The 14,853-nt window shown below is 39.7% G+C and overlaps 1 protein-coding gene across 1 annotated transcript; it reads left to right on the plus strand.

Annotated features, from left to right (window-relative positions):
* Positions 1 to 701: 701 nt before the first annotated feature.
* LOC112052537 (zinc finger protein 260) lies at positions 702 to 14,696 on the plus strand. The gene is made up of 13 exons (XM_024091657.2): positions 702 to 900; positions 1,761 to 1,880; positions 2,942 to 3,136; positions 3,519 to 3,692; positions 6,220 to 6,348; positions 6,740 to 6,828; positions 7,718 to 7,840; positions 8,621 to 8,734; positions 9,701 to 9,845; positions 11,030 to 11,088; positions 12,763 to 12,976; positions 13,780 to 14,090; positions 14,600 to 14,696. Exons 1-13 carry the CDS (start codon positions 805 to 807, stop codon positions 14,634 to 14,636), a joined length of 1,806 nt encoding a protein of 601 aa, XP_023947425.1. The 5' UTR covers positions 702 to 804; the 3' UTR covers positions 14,637 to 14,696.
* The last annotated feature ends 157 nt before the right edge of the window (positions 14,697 to 14,853 follow it).

Here is a 14,853-nt window from a genome sequence, read left to right on the forward strand (position 1 = left end):
AGACATTGTCGGCCAAATCTCTCAAATCTTTGAACATATAAATTAAAATCGCATCAAAATCAGATTTGTAGTTTCGGAGATAGGTGGCAACATTGATTTATACAGACATCCTCTCATCCACGGACTATCTAGTAGTAGTGGTTTGTGTTCTCACCTCATACTGAATCCATATTCAGCTCATTGCTGAGCTCGAGTCTCCTCTCAAAATGAGAGGGGATATGCCCTAAAAAAATCTTTGGTATGCAGGTTTCCTCACGATGTTTTCCTTCACCGTTTGAGACACGTGGTATTTAATTTCTTAAAATGCACACAACTTGAAAGTTGGAAGTGCATGCTTCGGACTGGAATCGAACCCACATCCTCCGGAATCGGAGACAGAGGTCATATCCACTGAGCTATTAAGGCTCTTCCCCAATAAAATAAATATATCCCCATAATCCCCTAATCCCCATACTCATAACTGTGCACTATGAATAAATTATACGGATACAAAAAAAATCGAGTAGTGTGCAGGAATGTCTAGATCATATAGATATTAAATATATGTGATAACTAGATTATCTTAAATCTCCTAAATCTCTAATACTTTTGACTTCAACAGCATGCTTAAATGAGCTCCGTTGTCTATTTTCTTATTTGTCTACGTATTCTTACATAGAGCAACCCTTATTAGACCTCAGAACCATAAAGCAAAAGCTTATTAAAAAAAAATTAAATGTCAAAACAACGAGGTGGCTTCTTTTCGATTAAAAATAAAAATTAAATTTTAATGACATTTATGAATTAACATTATAATTTGTAAATATGGAGCGAACTTGCCAAACTTGTCTCGCAGTTGGTGTCAACATAAATCCTATGTCTTTCGAAGATATAGAATGCTATCGGCTATTTATTACGAAGGTATTGGTCTTATTTATTTTCCTCTATTTCTTAATAAAAGGAGAGCCTAGAACAGCCAGTCGGTTCTTATCTTATAGACTGAAAGTTTGTCATACCATAGGTAACGATATTTTATTCTAGATAAAGTATGTGGCTACAAAATCACAGCAAAAAGTGTTTCGAAGCTAGCTCCACGCAGCACATACATGCAGAATTTCGTATTTATTTACATAGTTTTTACACTTCCTGAACAGGCAACTTGACTTTATAGACGAATTATTAGTTTAAAAACGTTTCGTTGTTTGCTATGTGACTAAATTAAATTAACCACCACCTTTGTTCGTCTCAGTTTGGACACGCTAGTTACATATCTAATACTATAAACTCTTTGACCATAGGTTTTGCATCTTGTTGACTTTATGAGTTATAATATAACCAAACTTGATCTAGAATATGTATCAACAAAGTATAAACAATGGAAAACAGATTTTATACCCAATTTATCTGAACATATGTATTGTTTTTATGTAGAATGTTATTCTAAATCATCATCATCATTATTAGCCCATATCAACCTCACTGCTGAGCTCGAGTCTCCTCTCAGAATGAGAGGGGTTAGGCCAATAGTCCACCACACTGGCCCAATGCAAATTGGCAGACTTCACACACGCAGAGAATTAAGAAAATTCTCTGGTATGCAGGTTACCTCACGATGTTTTTCCTTCACCATTAGAGACACGTGATATTCGAATCCACACACTCTGGAATCGGAGGCAGAGGTCATATCCACTGGGCTATAACGGCTAGTTAAAAATTTTAATTTTTTGTATTTTACAGATAGTCTTTGTTAAGTATAACGCATACTTAAATTACTCTTTCAGATTGAAGATCCCTTAGATGTAATATACATATGCTTCCACTGCAAAGCTGTTATAAGAAAACTGAGACGATTCATTAGACAGTCAAGACTTGCATATGAAATCCTTAAATCTTCAGTAAGAGTGAGTTCAGCTATTGCATAGCTTTTATCGCGGCGACCGAATCAAGAAATTCCGTAACGAAAATAAACCTAACACCCAAGCAACCAAGTTATAGTCTGGCAAGTTTGTTGATGACACACTAATGATATGCGGGCGACGGGGGGAAAGACTGTGCGGGTGTGAATTCGGGCGTACGGGGAAGTGAGGTGCATTAGTCGTGGGTTTTTCATTCATCGCTACACGCCCCGCCGCGGACTATTGGGAGTGTTACGAAAGAAGTTGCCAAGCTATAATAAATACATTTCAACATTATCATACTGACCCGACGGACAAGTGGTGTGAAAGGGGATAATCTTATTAAACCAGATTTTGATTCCAGCTTAATGTAAAGAAATTTTATATTTTTTTTATTTATTTATTTTTCATTCTTTTCTAAAGACAAAAAAATACTGCATAAATAAAATAAATAAATCCTTATATATTGCCTCTGTAGGGCAATGATAAGCGCGGTAGATTTAAGACGGATGTCCTGGGTTCGATCCCCAGAGGTCTGGCTTGTTGGAGGTTTTGGCCGTGGCTCATTACCACCCTATCGATAAAACTGCCTAGCGATTTAGCGTTCAGGTACAATGTCGTGTAGAAACCGAAAGGGGGAGTGGATTTTCATCCTCCTTGTAACAAGTCAGCCTGCTTCCATCTTAGATTGCATCATCACTTACCATCAGGTGAGATTGCAGTCAAGGGCTAACTTGTAAAAAAGTAAAAAAAAATTGCATAAGTTGATAAAAAATGCTTTTTTTAAGCCACACTTATTTTTTATTCTTATGATCAATACAATAATCATGTCAGATAGTAGGCAATAAGTAGGTCTAGGACAAGCTTTTTTTTATTTTTTAATAGTTAGCCCTTGACTACAATCTCACCTGATAGTAAGTGAGCAATCTAAGGTACTCACACCAGCCAGACTTGAACCAATCAACAAAACCTCAATCAGTCCAACCGGAGATCGAACCCAGGACCTCCCATCTTGTAATTCCATGTGTTGCCGTCAAAATATTATGATGATTAAAATTTATTTCTAGAACTCGGAATTACATCAGAAAGTGATTATGGGTCAATTGTCAACATCAGATACTATCTGTCACTATATTGGTCCGGAATCAGATATGGAAGCTGATGTCACAAACTGTGCAGATGACAATGAGGATGACATCCCACTGGTGATGCTGAGTCAGCAAAACTGTGATGACATGGAATTTGACAATGACGCGGAATCGGTAAGATTTTTACAGTGGAATTCATAGACGTTTTATAGGAACCCCCTGGGGGATCATTCAGCTGCTGAGTGTCGAGTTTAACCTCTATCTGTTTAAGAATTTGACACTCAACGGGTGAATGATCCCTTGGGGGCGCCCCTGCAACGTCTATGAATTCTTCTGATAATATGCAATCAGTCAATCTTTATTTTGCCAGAATATGGTACATTTCATACGTAAATCTCGTATATTATATTTAAACATATAACCTGCCATAGTTGGCGTGCAAATGCCATGGTTGGCGTGCAAATACCTTGGTTGGCTTGCAAATGCCAAAACGTCAAGCATAATGACACTCCTCTTTTTCGGTGGGGGGTTAATATGATTTCAAAATTAATTCCAGGACAACGTCGGTATACGCATAGAGAACATTAAACAAGAAGAAACTACACCAGCAGAGAGAAGGAGAAATCAGAAGAGAGTCAGAAAGAAGAAGAAAGAAGTCAGAGAAGGTTTCTCTTCTCGAATGGTCACAGAGACTGATGAATATAAAGTTATTAAACTTACTAAGGAACAGGTATATATTATACTAGCGGACGCCCGCGACTTCGTCCGCGTAAAAATTGATGTAAACTTCTCTACCTCTACCTTACCCGTAAACCTACCCAACCCTACCCTACCCTACCCCTACCTTACTCCTACCCTACCGCTAACGCTAACCCTACCATCCCCCCACCTTACTCCTACCCTAATCCTACCCGTAACCTATCCATACCCTTCCCTACCCTGACCCTAATCTACCCCTACCCTACCCCTACCTTACCCCTACCCTAATCCTACCCTACCCGTACCCTACCCCACCCTACCCCTATCCTATTCCTCCCCTACCCTATACGTTCCATATCCTTCCCCTATCTACCCTACCCTACCCTTTCCCTAAATTATCCCTACCCTACCTCTATCCTACCCCTTCCCTACCCCTATCCTATCCCTACCCTCAGCAAAATTGGTCCAGCCTTTTGTGCGTGGTGCAATGACCAAAAGACTATAATTTCCCAAGCGACTTCTATGCTAATACTATAAAGAGGTAAAGTTTGTGTGGTTTTCGGGGGTAATCTCTGGATCTACTGGACCGATTTAAAAAATTCTTTTACCAATAGAAAGCTACATTATTTGCGAGTGTAACATAGGCTATGTTTGGTTCTCATATTCACACGGGAACGGGAACCACGTAATTGAAACCGCAGGGCGTCATATAGCGGCATTTCTGCGACTTTCAGAAATTTTGTATTATCTCCGAAACTATATAACTAATTAACATACTGTAAATCTTATCTCTATAATATCCTTGTGATTATTAAATAATTTATTTTGATAAGGATTTAAGTTTAGTTGTGTAAATAATGACGTAAACCTTAATTTAAAATTTTAATAATTTATTAAAGTACTAAAGGTACTATATCTGCTAAAATATAAAAGATAGATATATGGTGTCGCGGACTTTTTTGTAGAACTTCTAAAGGTTCAAAAAGCCTCCATACATTTATTTCAGTTATACGCAATGATTGAGGCCGCGCATGCGAATAAGTAAGTTTTCGGTCCGACCTGTAAAAGAAAACCTGCGATAACTCAGTAGTTATATATGATAGAAATATAAAATATAGCCTATAGCACTCCCGGATAATGTAGCATTCTGCTGGTGAAAGAATTTTTAAAATCGGTCCAGTAGTTCCGAAGATTACCCCATTTCAAAAAATTGTTACAAACTTTACCTCTTTATAATATTAGTATAGATGATCATATAATATTTTTTTATTCAATTCTTTTCAGTTGTGTGCATTTTAAGAAATTAAATATCACGTGTCTCAAACGGTGAAGGAAAAACATCGTGAGGAATTTTTTTTTTTTTTTAAAGAGAATTTTCTTAATTCTCTGCGTGTGTGAAGTCTGCCTGAGACTGAGGAAACCTGCATACCAGATAATTATCTTATCGCGTGTGTGTAGTCTGCCAATCCGCATTGGGCCAGCGTGGTGGACTATTGGCCTAACCCCTGAGAGGAGACTCGTGCTTAAAAGTGACTAACATTCTTTATTAACATCATTAATATTTAATTTCTTAAAATGCACATACTCATAACTGAAATGTTGGAGATGCATGCCTCAGACCGGATTCAAACCTGTACCCTCAAGTTTAAGAGGCAGAGGTCATATCCACTGGGCTATTGTGTCTCTCATATAGCTTATCTATACTTATAATAAATCTGTAGAGAGGTCAATTCTGTACATGAAATATATTTCCAAAATAACTATCAGGGGGTGATTAGTGATCGATACTGATGCCAAAAATGCAATCAGTAAAATATTTGTCTGTCAGTCTGTATGTTCGTTATAGAAACAAAAACTACTGGACGGATTTTAACGAAACTTGGTACAATTATTCTTCACACTCCTGGGCAGGTTATAGTATACTTTTCATCACGCTACGATCAATAGGAGCAGAGCAGTGAAGGGAAATGTTGGGAAAACGGGAGAAGTTACTCCATTTACAGCGATACTACTGTAAGGGCCGGATTAAAGAGGTCTAAGGGCGGACGAAGACGCGGGCGTCCGCTAGTTTATAATATTATTATTGTCATAATAAAAAGGGCTCTTGCCACCTTAAATATTCCTGCGCTAATCGAGCCGTTAAGAATCAGTCGGGATGATGAGACCTGATGGATTGACGCTGGTTCCCTGGGAAATGGGGCGGGCCCTAATGTGGGACGCTACATGCGTCGACACATTAGCACCGTGTCATATCAGGGAGACAGAATCAAGACCGGGAGCCGCAGCAGAAAAAGCTGAAACCGGTAAGAGGCTCAAGTATGCCTCTCTGACAGAGAGTTACATATTTGTACCTTTTGCCGTGGAGACCCTTTGGCCATGAAGTCGCAGTGCCAAAAAATTGCCTCGACTGGTGACAGAAGGGCTGGCTTAGGCAAAGGATCAGCCTGGCTGTCCAGCGCGGAAATGCAGCCAGTATTCTTGCCACCATTCCACGTGGACATGATTTGTATAGTTATTAGGATAAGTTAGCTTAAGTTCCTTATTGAATTCTTCATCAGATATTAGAAGAAATGCGTCTGCACTCCCAGAGTGACAAGTACAAAGTGTTGCCATACAAATGTGAGACTTGCGTGCGGGGTTTTAACTTCGAAGATGTTCTACAAACACATATGGAGAAGCATTCGCCTGTGAGTCGTTTTTTTTTTAAATTTTTTAGGGTTTCATGAAAGGAAAAAACCCTTACTGTGACTAACAAAGTGAAGTCCATCTGTCTTTTTTTTTACAAGTTAGTCCTTGACTACAATCTCACCTGATGGTAAGTGATGATGCTGTCTATGATCGAAGCAGACTAACATGTTAGGAGGAGGATGAAAATGTGTGGATTTTCAGTTTCTATACGACATCGTACCGGAACGCTAAATCGCTTGGCAGTACGTCTTTGTCGGTAGGGTGGTAACCAGCCAGAGCTGGACCATTTAAGAAAATCTCTATCGGTCCAGCCGGGGATCGAACCCAGCACCTCCGTCTTGTAAGTCTGTCAAAAAATTAATAAAATAATTTGGCAATTTTTTTTTATAGAAAAATGGTGATTTCCAATGTGACATCTGCACCCAGTACTGTCCCAGCAGAGTGTCGTTAAGGGGACACATGAAGTCGCATTCCACTAGGTGAGAAGTCATCATAAATTTGACTTGTTTCTATGAAATAATGACTTTTTGCATTGACTTGTTTCTACTAAATGATTTTTACGTTGACTTATTTCTATTAAAGGATTTTTGAATTGACATATTTCTACTAAATTACTAGTTTGTTATGACTTGTTCTTGTGATTGGTAGCTATTAAAAGATTTATGCAATAATTTATTCCTTTTAATATATAAAATATATAAAAGCGCTTGGAGGCCATTGGATCAGCTTCCACCTTCACACAGGAAATAAAACTATAAGAAATTGTAATTGTTATCAAATGTAAATTATAATACTGTATGACTTTTTCAAAAGAGCAACTGTTGAGTTTCTTGCCGGTATCTTCTCAGCAGAACCTGCCTTCCGAATCGGTGGTAGAATCTTTACAAATAGTCAACTGACGTGTCAAAAGTGCTTGTAAACTGAGCCTACTTGAAATAAATGATTTTTGATTTTGATTTTTGATTTTGATTTTGATTTTAAAATACATATAATACAATGGTTTGTGTCTTATTGTTATTAAAGGATTTTTACATTGACTTATTTCCAAAGATATTTACAATGACTTGTTTCTTTTAAAGGTTTATTATTAAAAGATTTTTTAAAATAAATTGGTTCTATGTATTTTTTTTTTTTGTATAAAAGTCAAACGTAAAGAAACCTGCAATGACTTTATTTAATAAAACATTTTTTATATTTAATGGACTTTTACTTTAATTTTTTTTCCCTTTAAAAGTAGTTTTACTATCGTCGTCATCAACCCATATTCGGCTCACTGCTGAGCTCGAGTCTCCTCTCAGAATGAGAGTTTTACTATAACTCGTACCTATGAAAGGATTTTTATATTGACTTGTTCACATAAATTTCCAGATATAAATGCAAGTTGTGCGGTCTTGTCCGTCTGTCCAGACAACACATATTGGAACATCACTCGTTGCAGCACACGGGTTCACCTGCGCTGTATACGTGCCCCAAATGTGATCATACTACCAAGTAAGTGTGCATTATAGACCAGGCGCTATGAGGTGCTGAGTGTACATAATTCGAGGACCGCGTTCTGTTTACAGTTTTGAATTTAGAAAATGAAGGTTACGATTTGGTCTATTAAAATGGTTTTATGGTGATAATTTGGACCAAGTAGATGTTAAAATATTGCAAAATACAACACCAAGTATATACAATACTAATAGTCCAGAGAATAGTCCAAAAAACAAACAAACAATCAAATCTTTCCTCTTTATAATATAAAATGTTTAGATAATTTGATGTACATATGTTTTTGTTGTTGGTCCATATAAATATGTCAGGTTAAATTCATCCAATAGTCTAATATTACCCATTGCTTTGTCAGCAAACGCACGGCTTAAATTACGGTAATAATAAATAATCCATTTTTTTTTTCGAATAGTCCAATAATGTGTATACTTTAGAGCAAAAATACGGCTTTGGAAAAAACGAATAGTCCGAATTCTTCGAATAGTCTAACAATGCGTATACTTTACAGAAAAAGCACGGCTTTAAAAAAACGAAGAGTCCAAATTCTTCGAATAGTCCAACAATGCGTATACTTTACAGCAAACGCACGGATTTGCAAAAAAATAATAGTCAAAATTCTTCGAATAGTACAACATTTTGTATGCTTTGCCAGCAAACACGGCTTTGGAAAAACGAATAGTCCAAACTATAAGAATAGTCCAACATTACGTATACTTTGCCAGCAAACGCACGGCTTTAGAAAAAGACGAATAGTCCAACAATGCGTATACTTTACAGCAAACGCACGGCGATGCAGAGACACGTGCGTCTGCACGCGGCGGGCGAGCCGCTGCGCTGTCACTGCTGCGGCAAGCTCTACAAGAGCAAGGAGTCCCTGAGGATACATGTTATGTGAGTGGTAATTTTGAACATCTTGATATACAGGGAGTTTGTTTGAAAGCCCGTAATTTTTCATGCTACAAACTTGAAATTCGGCGGGGAGGTGTTTTATAGTTGGTAGACGTCCTTTACAAACGAGTTTTGCGACAGGGCCAGATTAAGGAGTTCAAAAGGCTCTCACAAGTTTAGTACATAATTTTTGTGCTGCAAAGAAAGTTTACACTGATTTTAAGTAGGGAAGTCGCGGGCATCCGTTAGTATGTCGGCGAGTGAGTTATTTGATCGGTTAACAAAATCTACGTTGATTATTGTGATAATATTAGAATCAGGTTTTCATGTAATTGGGATTTAATTATTTACTGTATAAATAAAAAGGTAAAAGGTTGATCACGCGATTCTCGTCCAATAGCATCGAGTCCAAATGGCGCGTAGCCGGTACGCTTGACAGAGTGAGGCACCCTGCCCCCTGTAGTCTGCTAGTTGAGCAGTTCAGTTGTAATCGCGTTCTCGGAATGGATAATCGAATTCCATTTGTTAAATAGTGATAGTGAGAAGTTTAGTGGGTGAGTTATCCATATAGGCCGGCCATTGCATTGTTACTTACTTAGCTGGGAGCCAAGACTAGCGGAGAAGGGGAACGTTTACATGGTGTAAAAGGATCCTTTAACCCTGCTAGCGGTTGCCAGGCCGCTCCGCTCGTGCTTGACTACCTGCCCTATGATAGTTAATCCTGATTTACATCTGATAGTATCAGCGCTGTACTTGATCAATATTGTAGTTAGAGGGTAGAACTGTATTAGAAGTTAAGGGGTAAAGATCGATAGTGTTACTTTGTGTATCTGCCATCCTTAACATGTAAGGCTACCTACTCTGAGGCTACGGCTTCTGCGTTATCAGAAGTGGTATTTAGTCTGTCCCCCGTCATATACCTATAATAGCAAATAATACAAAGGTTAGTTTTTTTTTCTTTTAACACAGGCGCCACGACGACAGAAAACTGCACCAGTGTCAAGTTTGCTCGAGCACATTCATATACGCCGCCCAGCTGAGTACGCACATGCGCGCCGTCCACGAGCTGAGGGACTACTACTGCGTCGAGTGCGACATCATGTTCAAGTCCATGGTGAGTGTCGAATAGTCCAATAGTCTAACAGTCCGACTTTAGGATTGACAGATTAAATATCGAGTGCGGTATAATGTTCAAGTCCATGGTGAGTGTCGAATAGTCCAACAGTGTATTAGTCCGACTTTAGGATTGACAGATTAAATATCGAGTGCGGTATAATGTTCAAGTCCATGGTGAGTGTCGAATAGTCCAATAGTGTATTAGTCCGACTTTAGGATTGACAGATTAAATATCGAGTGCGGTATAATGTTCAAGTCCATGGTGAGTGTCGAATAGTCCAATAGTGTATTAGTCCGACTTTAGGATTGACAGATTAAATATCGAGTGCGGTATAATGTTCAAGTCCATGGTGAGTGTCGAATAGTCCAATAGTGTATTAGTCCGACTTTAGGATTGACAGATTAAATATTATTGCTGCGTCGAGTGCAAAATCATGTTCAAGTCCATGGTGAGAATCGAATAGTCCAATAGCTTGACTTTATGATTGACAGATTAAATATCGAGTGCGTTGGCGTTTTTCCCGGTAAGGTAACAAGCCACGACCGATGCCTATCACCTGACGTGAGCCAATTTAGTCTCAAAGCCCCAAATTGACTCATGTTGATGGAACCCAGGACCTCTATCATCAAATGTATCAATAACAATCTCAGACCAATTATAGAAGGACCTGTATCGCACTCATAGTCACGAACAAAATTGTCTGTCATTTTCTGAGGAAAACGAGCTTAGATTTGGTATATATCTTATACTAAACTAGAAGTTTTTACCCGTTTTTTACACAATTCAATTACACAAAAAGGTATTTTTACGGAGCTCTTTAACCGACGAACACGATTACAACTATTTAACATCGATTCTATAGAGACAGTTTTTATAATCGCATTAGATCGTTGATCATATACTTTGACAGAAAAGTATCGTCTAGCGAGGCAGGTCCTATACAATAATTGGTCTGAGATAACAATTGTGCCAGAGGTCAGTCAAATTTTGTTATACTTAAAAAATATGTGTGTACGTCTCGGCACGCTCGACAGAAGTGATAACATAAAGTAATAATTTAAACTTTAATTAATTGAATCTAATTAATTAGTTACAAGTATATATTATTATTATAGGTATTGATAAGTTAATAACATAACAGAATAGTCCAAATAACAACAACAAAATGTTAACAATTTCAGAATAACTTAAAACAACATTTGCAGCGCGCAAAGCGACACAGAGACGACTCTTCGTACAAGTAAGTTATTAAAAAACTAGCAGACGCCCGCGACTTCGTCCGCGTAAAAATTGATGTAAACTTCTCTACCTTTACCTTACCCTGCTCGTAAACCTACCCTACCCTACCCTACCCCTACCTTACTCCTACCCTACCGCTAATGCTTACCCTTCCTTCCCCCCACCTTACCCTACCCTAACCCTACCCGTAACCTATCCATACCCTATCCTACCCTACCCCTAATCTACCCCTACCCTACCGCTACCTTACTCCGACCCTACCGCTAACCCTAACCCTTCCCTACCTTATCCCTACCCTAACCCTACCCTAACCCTACCCTACCCGTACCCTACCCCTACCCTACCCCTATCCTACTCCTCCCCTACCCTATACGTTCCATATCCTTCCCCTACCTCTACCTTGCCCCTACCCTACACTACCCCTACCTTATCCGTACCCTACCCTACCCTACCCTACACTTTCCCTAAATTACCCCTACCCTACCTCTATCCTACCCCTTCCCTACCTCTATCCTATCCCTACCCTCAGCAAAATTGGTCCAGTCTTTTGTGCGTGGTGCAATGACCAAAAGACTATAATTTCCCAAGCGACTTCTATGGTAATACTATAAAGAGGTAAAGTTTGCGTGGTTGTCGGGGGTAATCTCTGGATCTACTGGACCGATTTGGAAAATTCTTTTACCAATAGAAAGCTACATTATTTGCGAGTGTCATAGGCTATGTTTGGTCCTCATATTCATACGGGAACGGGAACCACGTAATTGAAACCGCGGGGCGTCATATAGCGGCATTTCTGCGACTTTCAGAAATTTTGTATTATCTCCGAAACTATATAACTAATTAACATACTGTAAAGGGCAAATCTTATCTCTATAATATCCTTGTGATTATTAAATCATTTATTTAGATAAGGATTTAAGTTTAGTTGTGTAAATAATGACGTAAACCTTAGTTTAAAATTTAAATAATTTATTAAAGTACTAAAGGTACTATATCTGCTAAAATATAAAAGATAGATATATGGTGTCGCGGACTTTTTTGTAGAACTTTTAAAGGTTCAAAAAGCCTCCATACATTTATTTCAGTTATGCGCAATGGTTGAGGCAGCGCATGCGAATAAGTAAGTTTTTCGGTCTGACCTGTAAGAGAAAACCCGCGATATCTCAGTAGTTATATATGATAGAAATATAAAATATAGCCTATAGCACTCCCCGATAACGTAGCATTCTACTGGTGAAAGAATTTTTAAAATCGGTCCAGTAGTTCCGAAGATTACCCCATTTCAAAAAATTGTTACAAACTTACAAACTTACAAACTTTACCTCTTTATAATATTAGTATAGATATACTATTAAACATTAAGCATAAAGCCTTCACAGGTTCACATTCTATTCTGCGCTCGCTCAAATCCCCAGTGACGTCGTTTGTGATCCTATTAAAGACCTTACAGAACTGACAGTGGTATTCATAGACGTTGTGGGGGCACCCTCAGGGGATTATTCACCCGCTGATTCAAATTCTCAAATAAATAGAGGCTAAATTCGACACTCAGCGGCTAAATAATCCCCTGGGGGAGAACAATTAGAAAAAATATCAACATTTGTTTCTGTGAATATGGCGCAGTCGGTAGGATAAAATAAACAAATATTTGACCATGAATAAATATTTAATCTAGATTCCAATGCCAGCAATGCGAACAGAAGTTCATATCAGCCTCAACGCTCGCGACGCACAACACCAATGCGCACGGTGCGGCGCGCAGCGAGGCGTGCGACGCGTGCCCGCGGGCCTACAGCAGCGCGGAGGCGCTCCGCTGGCACACGCGACGCGCGCACGGTGCTGCAGTGCGCACGACCATACCCTGTCCGCTGTGCGACCGGCAGTTCTCGGTGAGTAGAACGCCAGTTGAAACTTAGTCATCTTTTTTAAATGCGATTGATCACGAAATCTCAAAAATAGCAAGAAATTTGGAAGGGAGGTAGTTTATAAATTGTAGATGTCCGCTAAGAACGGATTTTGTGACAGAGCCGAATTAAAGAGGTTTAAAGGCGGACGAAGTCACGGGCATCCGCTGATAACAAGATAATTTTGAAATGGCGCAGTCGGTAGGAAAGGAATCTCTGCGGCCTGGTCTGCGACTGACAGTTTATTTCATTGAACATTGTAATATGGCGCAGTCGGTAGGATAAGAATCTCTCCTGCGTAATCTGCGACTGACAGTTTATTTCATTGAACATTGTGATATGGCGCAGTTGGTAGGATAAGAACCTTTCCTGCCTAGTCTGAGACTGTTAGATAGTTATTTTTATAGAAAATTGTTATATGGCGCAGTCGGCAGGATTAGAACCCATCTCTGGAAGTCAGGGTTTGCTTCGTAGAGATTGCTTATAGCAATAATTCCCTTTGCACGCATTTTAATAAGTATAATTTATTCATTTTTAATGTTTTTTTTTTGTATTTTTGCAATAAAGTATCTCTTTTCTTCTTCTCTGCGAATATAGCACCCGCTCGCAGAGTAGGTAATTAATAATCCGACTGGAGATGACAGTTTCAATACAATACAAGACAACATTTGTTTCATTGGTCATGGCGCAGTCGGTAGGATACGAACTTATCCTGCCTGCTGTGTGACCGACAGTTGTCATTGTATGTGTGTGTTACGTATGATGCTGACGTGCGCCGTGCTCCGCAGCGCAAGTACGTGCTCCGCGTGCACATGCGCTCGCACACGGGCGAGCGGCCGCACGCGTGCGGCTGCGGCGCCGCCTTCGCGCAGCCCGCCGCCCTGCGCGCGCACACAGCGCAGCACCACAAGGTATGTGTGTGTTGTGTGTGGTGTGCCGTGCGCCGTGCTCCGCAGCGCAAGTACGTGCTCCGCAGCGCAAGTACGTGCTCCGCGTGCACATGCGCTCGCACACGGGCGAGCGACCGCACGCGTGCGGCTGCGGCGCCGCCTTCGCGCAGCCCGCCGCCCTGCGCGCGCACACAGCGCAGCACCACAAGGTATGTGTGTGTGTTGTGTGTGCATCCACGTGCCGCGGGGGGGGGGGGAGGGTTTAAGCGATGAATAAAAAACCGACGACTAATGCACCTCCCTTCCCCGCACGCACGATTTCACACCCACGCAGTCTTTCCCATCGTCGCCCGCATATAATGAGAGTGTCATCTACGAACTTGCGAGACTACATCAAGTTAATTTTTCGTGAGTACCGTCATCTTAATGAGACGCTCAACTTTTTTATTTTAATTAATACAGAATTGTTTTTTACCTGGCAACACCGTTAGTTACCAAAATCAAGAATTTTCGTTCGTATTGATCGGTTTGAAGGTGGTGCCAAAAAAACAATATAAACTTTATGAGCCTATTTGGCATAGCACCGCCTGTACCGATTTCAAAATATCTTTTATCAATAGAAAGCCACGTTATTAGCGAGTGACCTAAGCTTCATTTTATCCCCGTATTCCCACTGGAATATACACGTAAACCATTAATTATTTATTGCTTCTTTCAGAAACCTGCCACGATGGACGAAAATGAAACGTAACTAGAAAAACGAAATACTTTTGTATTTTTTTTTTTATTAAAATAAATTTATTTATTGAATTGTTTAGTTTTTTATTCTTTGCGTAGTGCAAATGTCATGTTTATTTTATCAAACAACACGGCGGACGGCCTCCTGGGTACGATCCCTGGCTAGATCGATTGAGGTTTTCTTAATTGGTCCAGGTCTGGCTGGTGGCTAGTTACCACCCTACCGGCAAAGAC

The sequence above is a fragment of the Bicyclus anynana genome, chromosome 27 (genome assembly GCF_947172395.1).
Source record: "Bicyclus anynana chromosome 27, ilBicAnyn1.1, whole genome shotgun sequence".
Lineage (NCBI taxonomy): Eukaryota > Metazoa > Arthropoda > Insecta > Lepidoptera > Nymphalidae > Bicyclus > Bicyclus anynana.

What these genes read in the sequence shown, in the direction of transcription:
- LOC112052537 (XM_024091657.2), top strand. Translation starts at nt 805, where the DNA reads ATGGAGCGAACTTGCCAAACTTGTCTCGCAGTTGGTGTCAACATAAAT. An exon ending in ATCGGCTATTTATTACGAAG is followed by an intron (nt 901 to 1,760) that starts GTATTGGTCTTA and finishes TTACTCTTTCAG; the next exon opens with ATTGAAGATCCCTTAGATGT. An exon ending in TCCTTAAATCTTCAGTAAGA is followed by an intron (nt 1,881 to 2,941) that starts GTGAGTTCAGCT and finishes ATTTATTTCTAG; the next exon opens with AACTCGGAATTACATCAGAA.